The sequence below is a fragment of the Alosa sapidissima genome, chromosome 11, assembly GCF_018492685.1.
Source record: "Alosa sapidissima isolate fAloSap1 chromosome 11, fAloSap1.pri, whole genome shotgun sequence".
Lineage (NCBI taxonomy): Eukaryota > Metazoa > Chordata > Actinopteri > Clupeiformes > Clupeidae > Alosa > Alosa sapidissima.
The window spans coordinates 13,866,385-13,887,318 of record NC_055967.1 but is presented as its reverse complement, the minus strand read 5'-3'; the positions used below and the strand labels follow the sequence as shown (position 1 = coordinate 13,887,318).

At 41.5% G+C, this 20,934-nt stretch overlaps 1 protein-coding gene across 2 annotated transcripts in view; it reads right to left on the bottom strand.

Annotated features, from left to right (window-relative positions):
- The window catches only part of LOC121724652 (two pore calcium channel protein 2-like), a 36,194-nt gene that overhangs the window by 12,763 nt on the left and 2,497 nt on the right, over positions 1-20,934 (bottom strand). Inside the window, exons 9-25 of one of the 2 annotated variants that reach the window (XM_042111353.1) lie at positions 20,813-20,878; positions 19,102-19,166; positions 18,893-18,999; positions 18,291-18,372; positions 18,021-18,107; positions 17,586-17,705; positions 17,233-17,292; positions 16,614-16,742; positions 16,290-16,339; positions 16,023-16,122; positions 15,767-15,838; positions 15,339-15,412; positions 15,142-15,244; positions 14,963-15,045; positions 14,730-14,811; positions 14,559-14,650; positions 14,167-14,241 (exon numbers count right to left, since the gene is read on the bottom strand). In XM_042111353.1, coding sequence (XP_041967287.1) covers positions 14,167-14,241; positions 14,559-14,650; positions 14,730-14,811; positions 14,963-15,045; positions 15,142-15,244; positions 15,339-15,412; positions 15,767-15,838; positions 16,023-16,122; positions 16,290-16,339; positions 16,614-16,742; positions 17,233-17,292; positions 17,586-17,705; positions 18,021-18,107; positions 18,291-18,372; positions 18,893-18,999; positions 19,102-19,166; positions 20,813-20,878 — 1,447 coding nt within the window. Of the gene's footprint in view, positions 1-13,778; positions 14,242-14,558; positions 14,651-14,729; positions 14,812-14,962; positions 15,046-15,141; positions 15,245-15,338; positions 15,413-15,766; positions 15,839-16,022; positions 16,123-16,289; positions 16,340-16,613; positions 16,743-17,232; positions 17,293-17,585; positions 17,706-18,020; positions 18,108-18,290; positions 18,373-18,892; positions 19,000-19,101; positions 19,167-20,812; positions 20,879-20,934 lie in introns of those variants that run through there. The other variant, XM_042111354.1, reaches the window with a different exon arrangement.

The following is a 20,934-nucleotide window of genomic DNA, read 5'->3' as shown; positions in this document are numbered from 1 at the left end:
TTGCTCCCTGTGGTAAATATACGTATGTAATACAGTATTTTTGCTTTCCTAAGGAAAGGTTACAACAATTTTTTGAGACAACCACTTACATTGACACAACAAAAGTTACTTTTATTTTTCAGCTCCTATCACAAGAACAAGTATACTTCTAGATGAAAGGGAAGACGGAAAAAGAATGCAGTTTACATAGTTTGCTCCTGAATGCACACATTCCATGCCTCAGTCCCAGCCATCCCAGGGAATGAATGCAGGCTCTTTATACCCTCTCTTCAACACTTACAGTACAGAGCAGCAACTGAAGCTTGTCATGTGAGAGGGCTAAATATGTTGAATCACCTCCAAAGCCAAAAGGTTGAGGGTTTGAGTGAGAGTGAGTGAGTGAGTGAGAGAGAGAGAGAGAGAGAGAGAGAGAGAGAGAGAGAGAGAGGTGGGGGGCATCATTCACCAAGACTGGGGACATTGTGCTGCTGCTGTGGGAAACTGGGAAAACTTCCTCCTCAAGTGATTACCAGGAAACTTAAGATGCCATATCAGTGACCCTTCTCACTTTTACCTCATGAGCACAAATATGCAGGGTGTGCTGTATTCTGCCCCAGGAGATAGGTTACAGGAGCGCTGTTGCTGTCTCTCTCTCTGTCTCTCTCTCTCTCTCTCTGTGAGTGTTTGCAATTTATAGGCAATGGAAATCTCAATGGCTCCATTACAATTTATGCTAGATCATCAAAAGAGTCTTTCTTAGACTCTGGGACTTCCCTCTTTTATTCACCAGTGCCATTACTTCTGCAGTACTTTCCTCATTAACGCCAGACATCTTGATATGGTCATATGCTGGATCCTTACAGATAAACATACACTTACTGTATCTGAGTGGATCATGGACATTCTTGCCTATTTATTAACAACAGGGTTGAGTTAGCCTTTAGTTAAAAGATGGATACCCTTTGTGAAAAACATTATCTGCTCATCCCTCCCTGCCTCCTTCGACCCCCTCCAATTTGCTTACAGAGCCAACAGGTCTACAGAGGATGCCATCTCAAACCTCATGCACACCACCTTAACTCACCTGGAGGAAGGGAATGGGAATTATGTGAGGATGCTGTTCATTCAACACGATAGTACCTCTCACCTTGGTCACAAAGATGAAAGCCTTAGGACTGAACACCACCCTGTGTCACTGGATATTTGACTTTCTCACCAACTGTTCACAAGTGGTTATAGTGGGGGGTCTGACATCTGACACATTAACCATCAGCACTGGTGCTCCCCAAGGCTGTGTTTTGAGTCCACTGCTGTACAACATCTACACACATGACTGTAAAGCCAACAGTAGTCATACCTCCATCATCAAGTTTGCAGATGACTCTACTTGCTCACCAACTAAAACGCCAGTCCGCATCCCGTCTCATACCACAAGTAGCAGATGAACAAGGTAATTTGATTTCAGATCCCAAACACATTAACGATAGATTTGTCTCCCATTTCATTTCACTTTATACTTTCCTACAGACACCTCTCCATTGTTTGCCTTTTTGAACAACATGGAAGCCCCTTCTCTTGACCAATCTGTTGTATCCACACTTGAACAAAATTCAGAAATTGGAGAGGTCCTTGAAGCCATTAAGGCCATGCAAAATAGCAAAACTCCAGGCATGGATGGATACCCTATAGAGTTCTATAAAAAGTTTAGAGACCAGATTGCACCTCTCCTCTTGAAAGTTTTTACTGAATCGCTAAATAATGGTTCCACTTTCTCTCAAGCATCCATCTCACTTCTTCTCAAGAAAGATAAAGACCCTACCCACTGTGGATCCTACCGTCCGATATCTCTCTTGAACGTAGATGCTAAGATCCTGGCTAAAGTGCTGGCCCGCCGCTTGGAGGATCGACTTCCAAAAATTATTTCTAAGGATCAAACAGGGTTCATTAAAGGACGACACTCATTTTCGAATATACGCCGCCTCATTGATATAGCCTATACAAAAAATACAGGTTGTTTGCCTGAAGCAGTAATTTCTCTAGATGCAGAGAAGGCATTCGATCGTGTTGAATGGCAGTATTTATTTGCAGCTTTGGAAAAATTTGGCTTTGGTGTTAATTTCATTTCATGGATTAAGCTCTTATATAAGGCTCCCCAGGCGTGCGTTCAAACCAATGATTTGCGGTCATCTTTTTTCCCCCTGACTAGAGGCAGAAGACAGGGTTGCCCACTTTCCCCACTTCTATTTGCCATTGCGATTGAACCACTAGCCATTGTCCTACGAACCACAACTGCGTTTCAGGGTATAATAAGAGGGGGAATAGAACACAGGGTTTCCCTATATGCCGATGACTTGTTACTATATGTCAGCCATCCAACCACCTGTGCTTCCAAATTTGTGTCTATCCTTGAGGAGTTTGGGACCTTTTCTGGATACAAACTCAATTTGCAGAAAAGTGAGCGTTTCCAACTTACTTCTCCGGTGCCCTCTGGGTTGACGCCCTCCTTCCCCTTTCATCTTTCTGATTCTGGTTTCAAATACTTAGGAATTACTATTACTAAATCCTTCACCTCGCTCCAATCATCAAATTTCACAGTATTAGTTAATCAAGTGAAGGGGGACTTTAAAAGATGGTCTGCTCTGCCTGCTTTCTTTGTCAGGCCGTATAAATGGAGTGAAGATGACTGTGCTTCCAAAGTTTTTATACTTATTTCAATGTTTACCCCTATTTCTTACTAAATCTTTTTTTCAGTCAATCAGTCAATTAGTGAACTCATTTATCTGGAACAATAAAGCCCCTAGAGTTAAGAAAGATCTTCTTCAAAGACAACGTAGTGACATCCTATAGTGCTCTCCACTCTTAAGATTTGGAACCAATTTCGCTCTCATTACAAATTTGTTTCTGCCTCTATCCTTGGCCCCATTCACAATAACCACCTATTCCTTCCCTCCACTATGGATCTGTCTTTTATGGAGTGGTGGAAGAGGGGTATTTATTCTTTTCAAGACCTTTACAATTCTAACGTCCTAGACAGTTATGACAATTTACAGAGACTTCATAACCTCCCCAGACAATTGTTTTTTCAATACCTTCAAATACGACATTATCTCAAGATCTGCTACCCTTCCTTCCCCACCCTACCAGCACGTGAAGCCTGGGATGAGTTAACTCTTATAGAGCCAGGAAAAGGAGTGATTTCTGTATTGTATCAGAAAATAATCTCTTTGGAAAACCACAGCCTAGCCAGGATTCGGTCTAGCTGGGAGGACGAGCTGGGAGTTGATCTGGGAGAGTATTGGGAAGATGCACTAATGAGAGTCAACTCATCTTCATCCTGTGCCCGCTTGGCACTTATTCAGTTTAAAGTGCTACACAGAGTACACTACAGTAAAGCCAAGCTAGCAGAAATATATCCAGGAGCTGATGCAAGCTGTAGCAGGTGTTCTTTTTCCCCAGCTGATCTCACACACTCGTTTTGGTCCTGTCCTTCCCTTGAATAATATTGGTCAGGAGTATTCTACATTTTATCTGAAGCTCTCAATATATCCATCGAACCGAACACCTTGATTGCTATATTTGGTACTCCCTCAGAAACAGTTACTAGAGCTCAGTCTGATGTTATCACATTCACCTCTTTGCTTGCCCGCCGTAGAATCCTCCTGGGGTGGAAATCCACTACACCTCCATCACTAGCCTGTTGGCTGGAGGATGTTATGCTCTTTCTTAAGCTTGAAAAATTTAAATTTACCTTGAGTAAATTTTTTTCAATCAATGAAAATTTTTTACTTCTTTTTAATTTCTTTCTCCTTTCTTATTATTTTAATTTACAGGTATATGTTATTTTATTTTCAATTTTACTTTAGTTTTTGTAGTGTTGTAATGCTAGTTCAAGGCATTTTGGTGAACAATGTTTGCAAACATTGGAGGAAAAAATGGAAATTACTATTTTTCTCTACAGATGCATTTTATTCTGTGTACTGTATTTCCTGCAATTTCCATCAATAAACAGATTTGTAAAAAAAAAAAAAAAAGTTTGCAGATGACACAGTGATCTTGGGCCTGATTAGTAACAACAATGAACAGCTCTACTTGGATCAGGTTGATGAGGTGGCACAGTGGTGTCAATCTAACAGCTTGACACTGAATGTCAATAAAACCAAGGAAATGGTAGTGGATTACAGAAGGCAGCAGCAGAACTACAGTTACATCCCACTGATGATCAGTGGGCAACCTGTAGAGAGAGTCACAAGTTTTAAATACCTTGGTGTCCACATTACTGAAGACTTAACATGGACTGTTAACACTCAATATGTTCTGAAGAAGTCCAGACAACGACTCTACTTCCTTCGTCAGCTAAGGAAATTTAGGAAATAAAAAAAGTTTCTACATCCATCATGAAAGCCTTCTACACTTCAGCGGTTGAGAGTGTTCTAACTGGTAGCATCATCACCTGGTATGGGAACTCCACAGTTAGAGATTGTAGTACTACTCCGCAGAGAGTAGTGCGCTCAGCTGAACGTACTATAAGAATTCAACTAAGAACTCAACTCCCTGCTCTACAAGATATCTATTCCAGAAGAGTACTCCTAAGAGCCTAACAATGGATTATTCCTACTGCCGAAATATGTAGTCACAAAGCCAGAACTGAGAGACTCAGGAGAAGTTTTTATCCCCAGGCCATCAGAACTCTGAACTCACACTATACTGACTTTGCACTCATTCACTCCTCAGCACTCATGACCGCCCCCCCCCCCCCACACACACACCTACATTTACATCCCTCTCCCGATGCTACAGACCTTTTATTTATTTTCTTATTTCATCAACGTCAAAACACACACACGCACACACACACTTCAACCACATTACACTGGATTCCACCCTCACAAACTTTTACCAGTTTGTTGACTGCCCAACTAGGAAAAACAGGACAATAGATCTCATGTATGCAAACGTGAGGGATGCTTACAGTGCCACCCCCCTTCCCCCACTGGGGAAGTCGGACCATAACCTCATTCATTTGCAGCCAATGTACAAGCCAAAAGTTCAGAGGCTACCAGTTGCCACGCGCACCTTCAGGAAGTGGACACCGGAAGCGGATGAGGCTTTGAGAGACTGCTTTGAGTCCACTGACTGGAGTGTGCTACTGAATGGAGAGGACTTAGAGGAGGTCACACATTGCACTACTGACTATCTGAACTTCTGTATGGACATTGTTGTTCCCACAAGGACTGTACGCTGCTATCCAAATAACAAGCCTTGGATAACCAGTAATGTCAAGACCCTTCTCAATAGGAAAAAGATGGCGTTTAAGGAGGGGGACATGGTGGAGCTGAGGCGAGTACAGGGGGAACTCAAGATTAAGCTGGAAGAGGCTAAGGAGGACTACAGAAGGAAGATGGAACAGAAGCTGCAAGATAACAACATGAAGGAGGTGTGGGACTGTATGAAATCTATCACTGGCCTTAAGAAGAGCAGCAGCTCTGTGGGGGGAGACCTGGACAGGCCGGACCAGCTTAACCACTTTTACAACAGGTTCGATTGCCCATCCCCCAGCCCCCACCCCACCTCATTACCAGTGCAACACTCACCCCCACCATCACTGGATATTGCACCTCTCCCCCACATGGTGACCACGAGCAGTGCGGCAACTATGGCTTCAGCCAATGGCCATCAGTCTCTAGCCACACGACAACCCTCACAGAAGCACCCCTCCTCCTCCTCACCCTCCACTCCCCTCATCCCCCCCATAATTTCAGCGGACCAAGTAAGTTATCTTTTAAAAAACTCCATCCTCGTAAGGCAGCCGGGCCTGACAGACTGTGTACAAGGCTGCTCAAGGCCTGTGCTGCTGAACTGGGGGAGCCACTGAAGCACATCTACGTCTCGGACAAGTTCCAACACTGTGGAAGACATCATGTCTCACCCCCGTTCCCAAGAAACCACACCCCATCGAGCTTAATGAATTCAGGCCTGTCGCTCTAACATCACATGTGATGAAAACAATGGAGCGGCTGGTCTTAGGTATGCTCAGACCCCAGGTACGCCATGCACTAGACCCGTTACAGTTTGCATACCAGGAGAAAGTGGGCGTGGACGATGCCATCACTTATCTTCTACACAGGACACATTCTCACCTAGACAAGGGGAAAAGTGCTGTGAGAATCATGTTCTTTGATTTCTCAAGTGCTTTTAACACCATCTAACCCCTCAGACTGGGAGACAAGCTCTTGCAGATGGGTGTGGACGCTCACCTGGTAACCTGGATTACAGATTACCTGACCGAGCGACCACAGTTCATCAGACTGAAGAACTGCCTCTCTGACACTGTGATCAGCAGCACCGGAGCGCCACAGGGAACTGTGCTCTCTTCAGTCCTGTTCACCCTGTACACATCTGACTTCTGCTACAACACGAGTCATGCCACATGCAGAAGTTTTCTGATGATACTGCAATTGTGGGGTGTATCAGGGACGAGCAAGAGGAGGAGTACAGGAGCCTGGTGGAGGACTTTGTGCAGTGGTGCAAACTCAATCACCTTCAACTAAACACTTCAAAGACCAAGGAGATGGTGGTGGATTTCCGAAGGTCTAAGCCCGCTCTGCTACCAGTCTCCATTGATGGGGTCAATGTGGAGGTGGTAAGCACCTACAAGTATCTGGGTCTCCACCTGGACAATAAACTGGACTGGTCAGCCAACACTGATGCACTCTACAGAAAGGACAGAGCAGGCTGTACTTCCTGAGGAGGCTGCGGTCCTTCAATGTGTGCAGCAAGCTCCTCAGGATGTTCTGTCAGTCTGTTGTGGCCAGCGCCCTCTTCTATGCAGTGGTATGCTGGGGAGGAAGCACAAAGAAGAAGGATGCTGGGCGACTTGACAGGCTAGTAAGGAAGGCTGGCTCTGTAGTGGGAGCTGAACTGGAGTGCATCACTTCAATATCTGACAAAAAGACCCTAAACAAACTGATCAACATCTTGGACAATGAATGTCATCCGCTCTACAGCACTATCAAAAACCAAAAGAGCTTGATCAGCTGGAGACTTCGCTCACTGCCATGCACAACTGAAAGGCTGAGGAAGTCATTTGTTCCTAGGGCCATTGAACTGTTCAATGCCTCACTAAAGGGAAGAGGAGAGATAGACTTCTCCGCTTAGTCTGTCTGTCTCTCCACCCTCTCCATGTCCATGTTTTTTGAGTACTGACTGCCCACTACTGCTTACTACTGTTTTACTACTGTTTTACTATTGTACACAGCCTAATGTTTTCACTACTGTTTTACTGCTACACTGTTTTTCATGCTATATTAGCACACAAGATCAATGGCTGCGGTCAGGCTTCTGATACAATACTGAATGAATGAATGGCTATAACCCTATTACCTCAACCTGTTCTTGCACTGAAATAGTTTTTTATTTTACCTTGTCTACATTACACTTTACTCTCCTATTTGTCTATATTATTTATGCTGGTCTCTAGACCTTACTCTTCCACTGTTGCCCTGTTGGACTAATGTTGGACTACTTTTTGCACCTTCACCATGACACTCACTCCCTTTAGCACCTCACCAGTCCCGGCCCTGTCACTACAAGCGTCTTATGCTTGATTTCCCTCAAGCACATTGGACTTTCCTAATTTAACTTATATAGTGTATTTAGTATTTAGATTTGTTAGTTTTCTTATCTGTCTTATCTTCTACTGTCTTTATTGTACAGTGGAGTTTACATTACATTACATTACATTACATTTGGCTGACGCTTTTTTAACCAAAGCGACTAACAACATGGTAAACAATAAGTTTTAGAACAATTCTCACAATTTTAGGACAGTTTAAAAAAAAACACATTAGAGTACAGTAAGAATAAGTGCGTCGGTGAGTGCTGTATTTTAACAGTTACTTGTCAGTTTAACGGCTGGTGAGTGCTAGGATCAGTAAGACTTGTTGTAAGTGTTGCTATGAGAGTAGATGTTCTCTAAAGAGCTGGGTCTTCAGGAGTTTTTTGAAAGTGGAAAAGGATGTCCCTGCCCTTGTAGGAACTGGCAGTGTGTTCCACCAACGAGGAACAACAGATGAGAAAAGTTTGGATTGGCTTGAGCGTACCGGTGGTAGAGCTAGACGTCGTTCGTCAGAGGAGCGCAGCGGTCTGGAGGTAGTGTAAGTCTGTATGAGGGCATTCAAGTAGGTGGGAGCAGAACCGGAGACTACTTTGTAGGCAAGCGTTAGAGACTTGAATTTGATACGGGCCGCCATAGGTAGCCAGTGTAGCTGGATGAGCAGCGGAGTAACATGTGCCCTTTTGGGTTGGTTGTAGACCAGGCGCGCCGCCGCGTTCTGTATCATCTGAAGTGGTTTCACTCCACAGGCTGGGAGTTTAGTTATATGTTTATACTTATACTTATGTTTACCATTTCTGCTGTAAGTGCATGTTGTGTGTTATGTCTGTATGCTACTGAGACCCTTGAATTTCCCCTTGAGGATCAATAAAGTGTCTATCTAACTATCTATCTATCTATCTATCTATCTATCTATCTATCTATCTATCTATCTATCTACACACACATATCTGACTTTCTCCAACTTTTGCACATCTCCATAGAACTTTTTATTTATTATTTTGGATTTCTCCTCCATCTATCTACCCATGTCCTTGATTGCCTAGCCTTTCTGCCCCCCCCCCCCCATCCCCAACACACACACACAAAAACACACACACCATCATCACTGTCATCACCTCACATACATACAGCACACTGCTTGCTACAGTAAGCCTCCTCTACATACTTGCTGCACACTGCCCCCCCCCCCCCCCCACATACACAGCACATTGTCTTCAGGATCTTCTCCAACACACATCCTCTACATACTTACAGAACACTGCCCCCACCTACCCACACACACACTACACACACACACACACACACAGTCACTGCTCCACTCCCCTCCCGCCCACACACACATCTTCATTCATCATCACTCACATACATCATACATACAGTACTCTGCTTGCAATAGTAAGTCCCTTCACCATACTTGAAGTACACTGCCCCCCCCCTCTCCCCTACATACACAGCACATTATTTCATCAGGAAGCTTCTCCAACACACATCCCCAACATACTTACAGCACACTGCCCCCCCCCCCCCCCAATACACCAATACACCAATACACAGCACATTGTCTCATGACATATTGCACACTGCCCTCTCCCCACATACACAGCACACTATCCCATATCCCTTGTCATCCCCCCAACACACACACCAAGACCATTGGCAGTTGGGTTAGTCCCTTGAGCCGTGGATCTGCCCAAGGTTTCTTCCTTGGTAAGGGAGTTTTTCCTTGCCCCTGTTGCTCTTGGGTGCTCCTTGTTGGTGCCTCCCCAATCCCAATCCTCCCCCACCTTTCTTATGCAGCCCTTGCCACTTAATCTACTAAACCCCTCTTCTACTGCACTTTTTAATAATAAATATTATTAAAATGCACAAATGCACAAATAGGCTGACACCAGACATAATTTCACTGCATTTCTTACATCCAGTAACTATATGCATGTGACAATAAACTTCCTTGTATCCTTGTATCCTAAGACAAAGAGAGAGACAGTGGACAGTGTCCACCATGGACATTCTACTGCCACCTGATAAATGCTGGCCATCAGTCTCTGTCCGACCCTGACCACCTTGAACTCAATGTAAATTTCACTCATTCAGCGAGGAGAACAGCTGCAGGGAGCTCTTCAGATGCCAATATTGACCTGAACTCTTTAAATAAGTCACTTCACATAAAGGAAGCTTTTTCCCTCCACATTCTTCAAACAGACATGCATAGACAGACACGTGATCACATAGACTCACACCCACACACACTGCACACACACGCACACACAAATACACACAGAGGCCTTTGGTACTTTTCACCTGTATGCAAATTCTTCCGGTACCGCTCAAGGAGGGGCACAGCGATGGCTCAAAACTGGAGGCCCCTTTTCTACAGGCACAGACAGTTTGTACTTTGACCACAAGTTAATTAACTGAACTAGCTTTGGCCAGGTTTGTGTGAGGTCCCTTCAACTTAATCAGGCCACACACAGCACTTTGAACGATGGTAGAGCTAAAAAAATAAAAAAAACTGCAATGCTCTGGAAACTGAAATAGTCTGGAGCTGTAATGGTATTTCTACACAGAGGTACAGAGAAATACATAGGGTTAGTATAAACTGCCAAGAGAAATATCTTAGAAAAATCTACTGATACTTTATGAAGAACAGCAATGTAAGCAGTGTTTTAAACTACTGCCTTTTCTGTGTGATTCTGTTTTCAGTTTTTGATGGCAAAACTCCAGGGGATTTTGGTTTGCAGTTATGTGTAATGAAAGAAAACACATCACTGAAAGATATAACTGAAAAAAACTCTGATCTTTAAAAAAAACAGTTTATCAGATATCTCTACATCTAAAATGTTATTACATGCAAATCTGTGCATGCTGTTTTATCTTGTATTTGAGAGTTTGTCTGTGGACTTAATTGGTAAAATATGTCTTGTCTTCACCGTGGGATAGTGAGAAACGTAATTTCGATCTCTTTGTATGTCTGGGCAAATAAGGACAATAAAGCAGACTTTGACTTTGACTTTGACTTTAACTTTTGCTGCAGGTAAAAATAGTTCTTCTCTATAGCACAGGTTATCTTTCCTCATAACACAGTGAGCCAGGATGACATAATCGAGTGCCTGCTGTTGGGGCCATACTTGGGGAGGGACAGATTGAACTGAGCCGGAGCCGTCGGCTCTGCCCCCATCCCCATGAACAGGCACGGAGATAAAGGTCCACCTGTGGTCCAGGTGTGCAGGGTGGAGTGGAGGCTCCAAGGTTACAGATTAATGGCTGCTCCCTGTGTCATGCGGGAGGTGTTGGCCTGACAGGTGCAACTCCCCTGCTTTAAGGCCAGCTTGAACGTCCATGATTACGCGGCAGTAAGAAAGAACCGCAAGATGGAGGCAGGGAAGCCTAATTACAGAGTGCCGTTGATGGCAAAAGAAAGAAAGACAGAAAAGCTGCCACTCTCACTTCTCAGCCCCTCTTTCTCTCCTTCTCTCCCTCTATTTCCCTCGCCACTCGCTCTGCCTCCTCTCCCGCGGTCCTCCTCTTCTGATGTCCCCTCTGTTAAGGGCTTACCCTGGGCTGAAAAGAGCATTGTGCAGCCCGCACATCTCCTTCATTGACTGAGGCAACAACAGACACACATCAAAAAGTGTGCTACCCGACTATTGAGTGCCAGCCCTTCTTTAATTGCTTCCTCCAACAAAAAAATAGATCCACACATGAACATTATCCAGCCATTATATTCCTATAGGCATACTATTGTGCCAAACTTCTGTGCATATGTGTATATGCTGTTAATTTGTGGTTCCATGGGTCTCTAATTTATAGGAACAGGACTCTGAGAAGAGAGTGGGGCAAGTGGGACTGAACTGCATCAGTACCTCTGTAGGGTTGCTTGCAAGGGCAAAAGGGCAAAAAGGCAAACTATATCAGACTATGAAGCAAGATACGAAGCAAAATACACCTCAACACACTTAAACTAAAAAATATGTAGAACTTCTAAAACAAAGTAACTGCATTCCAGGAGAACAATGAAGCTGTAGTCAAATGTAGGCGCACCTGGTGTTCCGAGGAAAGGTTCACAGTTCACAGCACATGGCATGACATTATTGTATTGTAATGACCCAATGTTTATGACAACAAAATAAAATTTGTTGTGATGAGAGAAATTTGTTTCTCCATGGTCAAGAGATTTGAAACAGTAGGCCTGCTGCCTCATAGCAAAATAATTAATCAGTGTGTAATAATTTGCGTCCTGCTATATTCCTATCCACTCTCATACTGACATGTCCCTCATATAATGTTATCAGCTAACAGGAAGTCCTCAAGCATATCAACGATTTGCTCCATGAAACTAGAGTATGCTTTCAAGTAAAGTCTGATGGTTTACATGAATTTGTAAAAATCTAGGCAGCCATGCACAGGCATCAACCAAACGAGGGTTGGAGAGACACTCTGTACAGCTACTAATTACTGAACTACTGAACACCATAGTTTTATTTGACCCAGCTTGCCTGATATGAGGATGGGTAGACAATTTAGACAAGTATAAAATGTAAGCACCAGTGACACCTAGTGCTAAAGTGGGTACCGGATGTTGTATAGTGTTGTAAGTCTTGCCAGATATATCAGCCACTCCTATGCAAATGTCTGAGAAGGAACAGTAAGAGTAGACAGACAAAATGCAACCGTCACACACTAAAAAGTGCAGTCTTAAATCCTCTAAGATTCAGAACTTGCTGCTTTGAGGACACATTTTTGAGTTATGGCCACAGCTGCGCTGACTGTACAACATTCCTATCAGTAAATGGAAGTGATAAGAGTTGGCTGGGGGGGCCATACCACCAGTTGAAGGGTTCAGGGCATGGGGGTGGAGGCTGCTTTATTGGGTCATGGGCAGGAGCGAGCAGGTGCATGTAGAAACGACCCAGGTATGGATTAGATCCTGCCACGAAACCGCTCCGCAAGGTGAACAAACAGGCTGAGTGGGTGCTGCCTAGATATGAGCTAGGTCTTGTGTGGGTGTCGTGCGTCAACACTTACTTACTGGTTACTGTTTATGTTCAGTATTCTCATAGAGATCTGCTGAGGCATAGACACACATACATACACACACACACACACACACACACACACACACACATAGCTTATGTATGTTATGTATGCTTATGTATATGTGTACACTCATGTAATCATGATTTTCAAATATACATGTACACATACAATTCATGTAAAATGTGTAAATGTGTGTATGTGTCGAATCAACATCTGCCGGCAAAAGCTAATATGTGTGTGAAGTAAATGGGCTTCACTAGCAGCCTGATGCTGAGTCTAAATCAAATGAGCACTGAATTAGTACAGTCAAATAAAAGATGATATAGATTTATTTTACATTATTTGACCTAGCTAAGGTCAGCATTTACTGGAAATGTCTCAAAGAAGTTTAGTTCGTTTTGGTATTACATCGCTTGATAAGTTAATAAAGACACAACATGAGCAAAGAAATAATTTTCTCTACAGAAATGAATAGAAGACCAATGTTGAGAAATGCCATAGCCTACTTGATTATGAATGGAAATACACTATATGACAAACAGAATGTGAGACACTGCACATACTTAGCAGGTAGATGGCAGCATTTAGCAACGAACCAAAAGGCCTAAGGAGGCCAACATGGATTTGGGCTCACTATGATGGTTAGGGAGCCAAGCCCTACCATCAGGAAGCAGTTGAATTGCTTCACCTATGTAATTACAGTCCAAGATATTGTGATAATAGACATTTTCACTCATTTTAAATAGCTACATACCTGGGATCACCAAGGTAATGTCAACAAAATGCTCTATGGTGTTCTACATGAACCACTAAACACATCCACCCACAACAAGTATCAAGACCTGTCCATGAATGGGCATGGATTCTAAAATTTGATCTCAACCTAACAAAACACCAGACTTGAAAAATCACATGACCAGTTCAGAGGCATAGAAATCAGCTGTTTCACATCCTCACAAACCACTTACATGAAACCCCAACTTTCCCAACCACACGGTAATCTCACATAAGGCCTGAGTTGAGAACTTATTAAGGAAGTTATGCAAAACTGTATGGACTGTGTGTTGCTATGGAGAATATGGACTTCCTCATCGAGTTCAAAACAGTTCATATGGTTTCAAAAAAACTTGAAAGACCAATAATGGAATGGTTTCATTAAGATTTAGTTAATAAATGTCAAAATGTTCTATAAACTTTGTACAGATTCTCAACCTCAAATTCAGAGAATTAACCACATGTGTAGGCCAGTTACAGAGTCGTGGATTACCTATATAACCAGAACAGCAACTTCCTACACTACATGGAGTGGCATTTTCAATTTCATGTAAAAAGATTAAATAATAATATTTTTAAATATATAAGACAGAGAACACAAGATTTATCATATTATTTCTTCACAGCAGGTAAATTAGTGCTATTAGTGTTAGAGACCGTACACTTGTGTGGTTTGTAAGACAGGTACAGACTGAAAGAATCCTGTAATACACTACAGTTAAGCTGAAAGTGTACTTAGCTTTCTTCGTAAGGTGCATTACAGAGTAAGGTGAAGATGGGGGTTCTCATGAAGCCTGCTAATGATCTCCTCTTCTGTGGGCTCTGGGATATGTTCTCTATCCAAAGGAAAAATGAGCAGAAATGAATGAGTCTTACATAAATGACTCATAAAACATTAGTCATATACAGTAAAGTGAAATGTGCAGCAGTTCGGAAAAGGGTCCCATTAGACTAAGGTCATCAGAATGTGTGGAATAGTGTATGAATATACTGAGAAACCAGGTCTTAGTTATCAGCTGCGATACTCCATATCCCTGAAGGAGAACGGTTAGGCGTCTGGCACACTTTAGCTCCAAATGGGTCTGTACAGAGAGGCTAGTCAACCAACCCTCTGAGAAAAACTCTCCAGAAAAAGCAGGTCAGTGTTTCCCACCTGAACATCAGCTGCACAGTCGTCTCAAAGTCAGTCAGGCTCATGTCAGACACGGAAGACCCATGACTCCTGTCACACTTATAGATGAAGTTCTAGATCAAGAAGAGAAAGACTTTTACAGTATACATGAATATAATATAATATAATATAATATCAATGTACTGATCTTACCTCTATGATCAGAGCCACAAACAGATTCACCCACATGACTGAAGAGGTGAGCCACCAGGCAATAAAGTAAATCTTTGACCATCTGTGATAAAAAAAAAATGGAATGAAAATAAAACATCAAAGTATCGGCCAGTTAGCTCTCTCCAAACTGACAGGTGCACATCCACACGGATAGTGGCTGAGTGAGTTCACAAGTGCTGGGTGCAATATCCACCAGTATGGACACAACTCACTCTGAGGTGTGTCTGGAGTAGGCCTCGAAAAAAACCTGCCAGTTGTTCACCACCATGATGTTATAGAGTAGAACTAGAGATGACTAGGGGATAAACAGTAAACAATTATAATACTATACTACTCAGTACAATCACTTCAAATTAAACTATTAGTATGGTGTGTGTGTGTGTGTACTCACAGCAAAGTCATCAAAGTTGTTTGCCCAGTAGCCAAGTTGTTCATATGACCCACATGCAACTGAAACGTTGGCACTGTATTTCCTTATTTGAGAATGACTGCAGCTGTATATGAGTGAATATGTATAATGTAGTATAAGTACCTGTACCAGTATAAATAATAGCTCTGTTTACTGCTAGTTTTATCAATAAATATTACCTTATATTAGTGGGAGACACGATCACTCCCTTGAAGAGCCAAATTCCAATGATTGCATAGACATAAAAGACAACCTTAGGGACAAGCATAATATTTGTTTCAGTGTAAAAGCATACTCTTGTCAATAACCTCGGCTCAAGTATACCCATACATACAGCAGAGTTAGTGCTGGCTGTGTTATAATTATGTTGATTGGTAAAGAAACAAACATTGTGTGGCCCTGACTGTCAGTGCAATGTGAAAGTGCACAGAACTCGTAAGAGCCCAAAACGCAGCATAAAAGGTATTATGCTACTGTTGGATAAAACCAACAGCATACAACATCAATGTGTTGAAGCCTACCCAAATAGAACAGGAGGTGCGTTACATGCAAACACGCTATACCCAAACATAAAATTGTCCCGGGACTTTTTTATTAATGATCTTACCACTAAAATGCCAACAAAAGCTCTCAAGTTCTTCACCAAATCCATAAGGGTGCTGGCCACCAGAGCCATAAGCTGAAATCAGTTTATAAAACAAATTAAATGCCATTAAAATGTCTGAAATCTTCTCATACTCCATTCTACATAAAACAAATTAGTTACTCAGTTTCAATTGGACTTTAAATAACAAACAAAGTAAAAATGAATCCTAATTACATAAGATTCAATTATGTCAACTCCAATTTGACATTTACAATACCTTTATGTTAGGGATAATCCTCAAAAAGCGGACAACGATCAGCATGTTGACCAGATGTGCCATTTCATACAGAGGGAGCATTCCTTTCTTGGCAGGGTTCCTGCAACATAACACACCATGCTGATGTATCACAGACAACACAACAACACTGTGGGAAATGAGTGCAATATAAACATCTCTCCATCTAAGTGTGATTTTTTGTTTCATTCACTGAGGACGCTTCTGCAAATCATTGGTTCAGCGCTCTCTGTGCAAAGGCGAACTTACCAGCTGGGATATGGAAGTCTATAAGTGGCAAAGACACATATCTGAAGGATCTGGGAAAAAATGCATTTGTAAAGATAGATGTATAGAATAATATCACATACATGTAGATAGATGCAATATCATTAGTCAGACATTCAGCAGAGTATTCTGCTCAGATAATGCACAGCAATAAAGTTATGAAAACAGTGTTCATACCCACAAAAGATCAGGATGATGGAGAGACACTGAGTAAAGGCACTAGTTTGGTTAGGTAAGGGAGTCTATATAATGCATTATAACGCCTCATTGGCCCATGTTGACACAGTATATAAAGGCTGTGCTTACCAGTAACAGTACAGTTAGAAATCCGTCAAAAATGTTACTTCCATGGGAAAAGTAGCCTCTCCATCCCAAAGAAATTATTTTCAGTATCATCTCCAGCAGGTAGCACAGAATGAAGAAGCAGTTGATTAACTGTCAAAAGTCAAAAACAAAGTCATAGATAACTCTTTGAAACTTGATACATTCAGAATGTTATCCTTATGCATGTATGACATTTCCTTTGTATGCTCATTAAGTAATCAACTGTTTGTAACTTGCATTTTTTTTTTTTTTTTTACTTTTACTTGCAAGAGATGATTTGGTTATAAACATACCAGTGGTTTCCAGTACACTCTAGTAGTGGTTTCCAGTACACTCTAGAAACTTTAAAAAGCATATTAGCTGCCTTAACTTTTGACCTTCTTACAAGTCCCAATAGAATTATCCTTACTTCAGCAGAGCACTAATTCAGCACTAATTAATTCACTTTACCAATTACATACAGTGACAGTGACCAACAAATTGCCAACAAACACTGATGCTAATTAACTCATTGAGTAAGACAACAGCACAAATAGTTGGTCATTAACAGCTTATATCATTCCCCAAGATGACAATGAAATCACATGAAGGACCCAGTCACCTCCAAATAGTAGTCATCTCGTTGAGACAAGGTCTTTCTTGAGTCAATCACAAGGATAGTCTGTAATACAAAAGCATTTTATATGTATGTAACATCACCTCATTTCTCATAGTTTCTACAGACAGAAAAAAAAAATAAGAATAAGTTTTAAATATCACCTGTTGTTCCTTTGCATTTGCTACCAAATGTCACAAATAAATCTAAATCAAATCTGGTCTATTGTTTGATATAATAGACCATAATTCCATTCTGTGAAAACTGTATTCTAAATACCACATGGGTGAATATTACACCAAGCTAGCAAAACATATGCTGCTGTAAAGGGCAGCTGAGCCCTGTCCAGCGGCTCTTACACAGATGCAGATGATGTTAGCCAAAGCTACAGCGTTCCCACCCACAGTGATGATACCATGACTGAGCACACGCTGCAGTTTGCGCAGAATCACCGAGGAGTACTCTGGAGCTGGAGGGTGCTGTGAGGAACACAGTGAATACAAAACAGGACATGAAGTCTGCTCACCCACAGCCAGCCTCTCAAACATAATGCACCTACTGTATATATGGACTGACTGCTGTTATGATTGTGATGCAAATACACCATAAGGAGCATGTCCTTGTATGTCGTAATAGTTATGTTGGCTATAATGATTCAGTCTGCGGTAGGTTCAGGCAGTTCATGTAAGCCTATGTAACAGAGCAGACTAAGGTAATTTTCCATAGTCTACAATGGTTGTGTCAGTGCCTTATCTAATACAGCATACCTCTTCAGTGAATGCACTGTGATTTACCTCTTTGATCCTGTCTTTGTCCAGTTCATCAAATAACATCTGAAAGGCTTCTCTCTCAATGTGACCATTATGGGACTGCAGTGCTTTCTACTAAGTAAACAGAATAATAAAAGTAGAGCAAATAGAAACCGTAAAAGAATAGCTGTTTCTGTTGCAACTGTCCACAGTGATCTGTCTTTTTGAACACTGCAGAACATCTTTGTACAGGATCTTTAAAAAGCTAGTGTTAAATGACATAAGAAGACTTTAACTGAGCATGCCCAAACAGACTTTAATGATGGCCTGGCGGTAGTAGGAATCCATCTTGACTCGTCTCAGAACCTTCATCAGTGTCTTCACCTGCACACATTCACTACAAAAACATTACAAAATTGTTATACTGCACAGTGAGAACCGGTCAACATAATATTTACTTAATCTCTGCATACAGTCAGGGACCAAAAACATAGTGTTCTAGAACCAGAGTCCCAAAACATAGTGTTATGGGCTAGCAAAGGGAATCATAGACCATAGAGGTACAGCAGATACTGCCGAAGTTGAACAATCCTACAGTATTGCTTCAGATCAAAAGAGTTGCTTTTGGTCATACTGCTATAACTCTATGGAATTCAAAGACTTTGAAGCTCAATATCTCAGAACTACTCAGAACGTAGAAAGAACCCAATAATTCTAAGGGGACGTATTCCCACGGAGGTATGAAGATTAATAATACTTCCTGACTTGCATATATTATACGACTTAAATATTTATTCCTTACAAGACTGTATATACAGTGTTGTGAAACTTGCCAGGATCTCACAGAAAGTACAAACATCTGTTTGGCTATTTCAAATACTGCATCCTGGCTGCGCTCCCACGCACACGTCCCTTACATCATGTCATCATCAGAGAGAGTGAGCGCTGGCTGCTGGCAGCTGAGCAGCTCGAAGGCAGCTCTGATTCCCATCCTCCTTCTCAAGATGGACGTCTGTATGGACAACTAAAAACATGGGATCAAACATAAGACATGATCTTCAACTAACACCTTCCTAATATGGCTCAAATAAGGTCACATCTCTGAGAAGAAATAGGAACCACTCACTAGTAAATATCCTCTGAACTGATTATAGATGATGGCAGTCAGCAGGTTCATCAAAAAGAATGTTCCTATAGACATTAGATGCCGTTTAACTTCAAAATCCTTTGAATTGTAAAGTACAGTGCCTATAAAAAGTATTCACCCCCCTTCGATATTGTATTGTTTTAATAAATGGAATAACTCAATTTAATTTGCCATTTTATACAATAATTTACAAAAAATCTCAAATCTCTATCAGTGTTGTTAATGTCGTCTATGTGTGTGTAAGCAACCTACTCTTTTTTACCTGCAACCAAATCTACCCTTGGGTACAAATAAAGTCACCTTACCTTACCTTACCTGACCTTGATCAATCAGTATTCCTGGCTATAATTCCACCAAGAAGACAAAAGAACGTTCCAAACAACAACAAAATATTTTTCTTATAAATATAAGAAATATTTCTTTCAAAGAAAATATTATTGAAAAGCATAAGTGAGGGGGTGGAGTTCAGTGAGGGGACTGGAGTTCAGTGAAATCCATCATTAAGGAATGTAAGGAATATGGCAAATGTGCAAATCTGCCTAGAGCAGGTGGTCATCACAAACTGAGTGACCGTTGAAAAAGAATAATGGTGGTGGTGGGGGGGGGGGGGGTGCACCAACTCTGAAGAAGTTAAAAGCTTCAGCAGCTGAGATGGGAGAAACTATGCATACAACAACTTTTACCCAAGTTCTTCACCAGTCAAAGCTCTTTTGGCCATCAGTCTAGATGCTATTTTTGGTGGACACTTAACACAGCAGATCACCAAAAACACACCATCCCTAATTTGAAGTATGGTGGTGGTAGCATCATGCTGTGGGGATACTTCTCGACAGCAGGCCCTGGAAGGCTTGTAAAGGTAAAAGTGAAATGAATTCATGAATTCATATGGAAATCCTGAAGGACAATCTAATTCAGTCTGAAAGAGAACTACGACTTAGGAGAAGATTTACTTTTCAGCACGACAATGAGCCAAAGCATACAGCGAAAATTACAGAGAAATAGTTTAAAGACAACAAGGTGAAAGTGTTGGGAGTCAAAGCCCAAACCTCAATCCTATAGAAAATCTGTGGCTGGACTTGAAAATGCAGTGTTTCCCATACATTGACTTATTTGTGGCGGCCCACCACACAATGATTTTCCAGGTTGTACTAAATTGTGCTTAAATCTGGTTCATCATATCCACGCTACGCTAATTTGTTAAAAACTGTTGAATTCTTCTGTTAATTCTGCAAACCTACCCCCACAAATAGAAGTTCAGTTCTGTGGGAAACACTGAAATGGCTGTTCACACCCGATCCGCCTCAGGGCTTGAGCAGTTTTGCAAAGGAAGATGTGCAAGCCTAACTGAGACCTATCCACGCATGCCCCATGCTTTAATTGTGGCCAAAGGTGCATCTCCTAAATGTTAACTTGAAGGGGTGAATATTTATGTAATTGCTTATTTTGCATTAAATATTTTTCATTGATTAACATTACTTTGTAGAAATCTGCTTTCACGTTGACATTAAAGAGGGGATTTTTATAAATTATTGTAAAAGAAAGGCCAAATTAAATTGATCAAGATTCCAATTATAAAAGTTAAGTAAAGTGGAAATATCCAAGGGGGGTGAATGCTTTTTATAGGCACTATATGTGTAAATCTATACATCTTATGTGTCTCATGTACATTCTGAAAATAATTATACTTTACCGAAACCACTGAAGAGGATGAAAAAAAGAGAGTAGATTCTGTTTGAAGAGTATGCTGGGGTCATCACTTTCCATAAGACAAAACAAACTTGTTAAAGCCAAAGTAATAATATCTGTATTTTT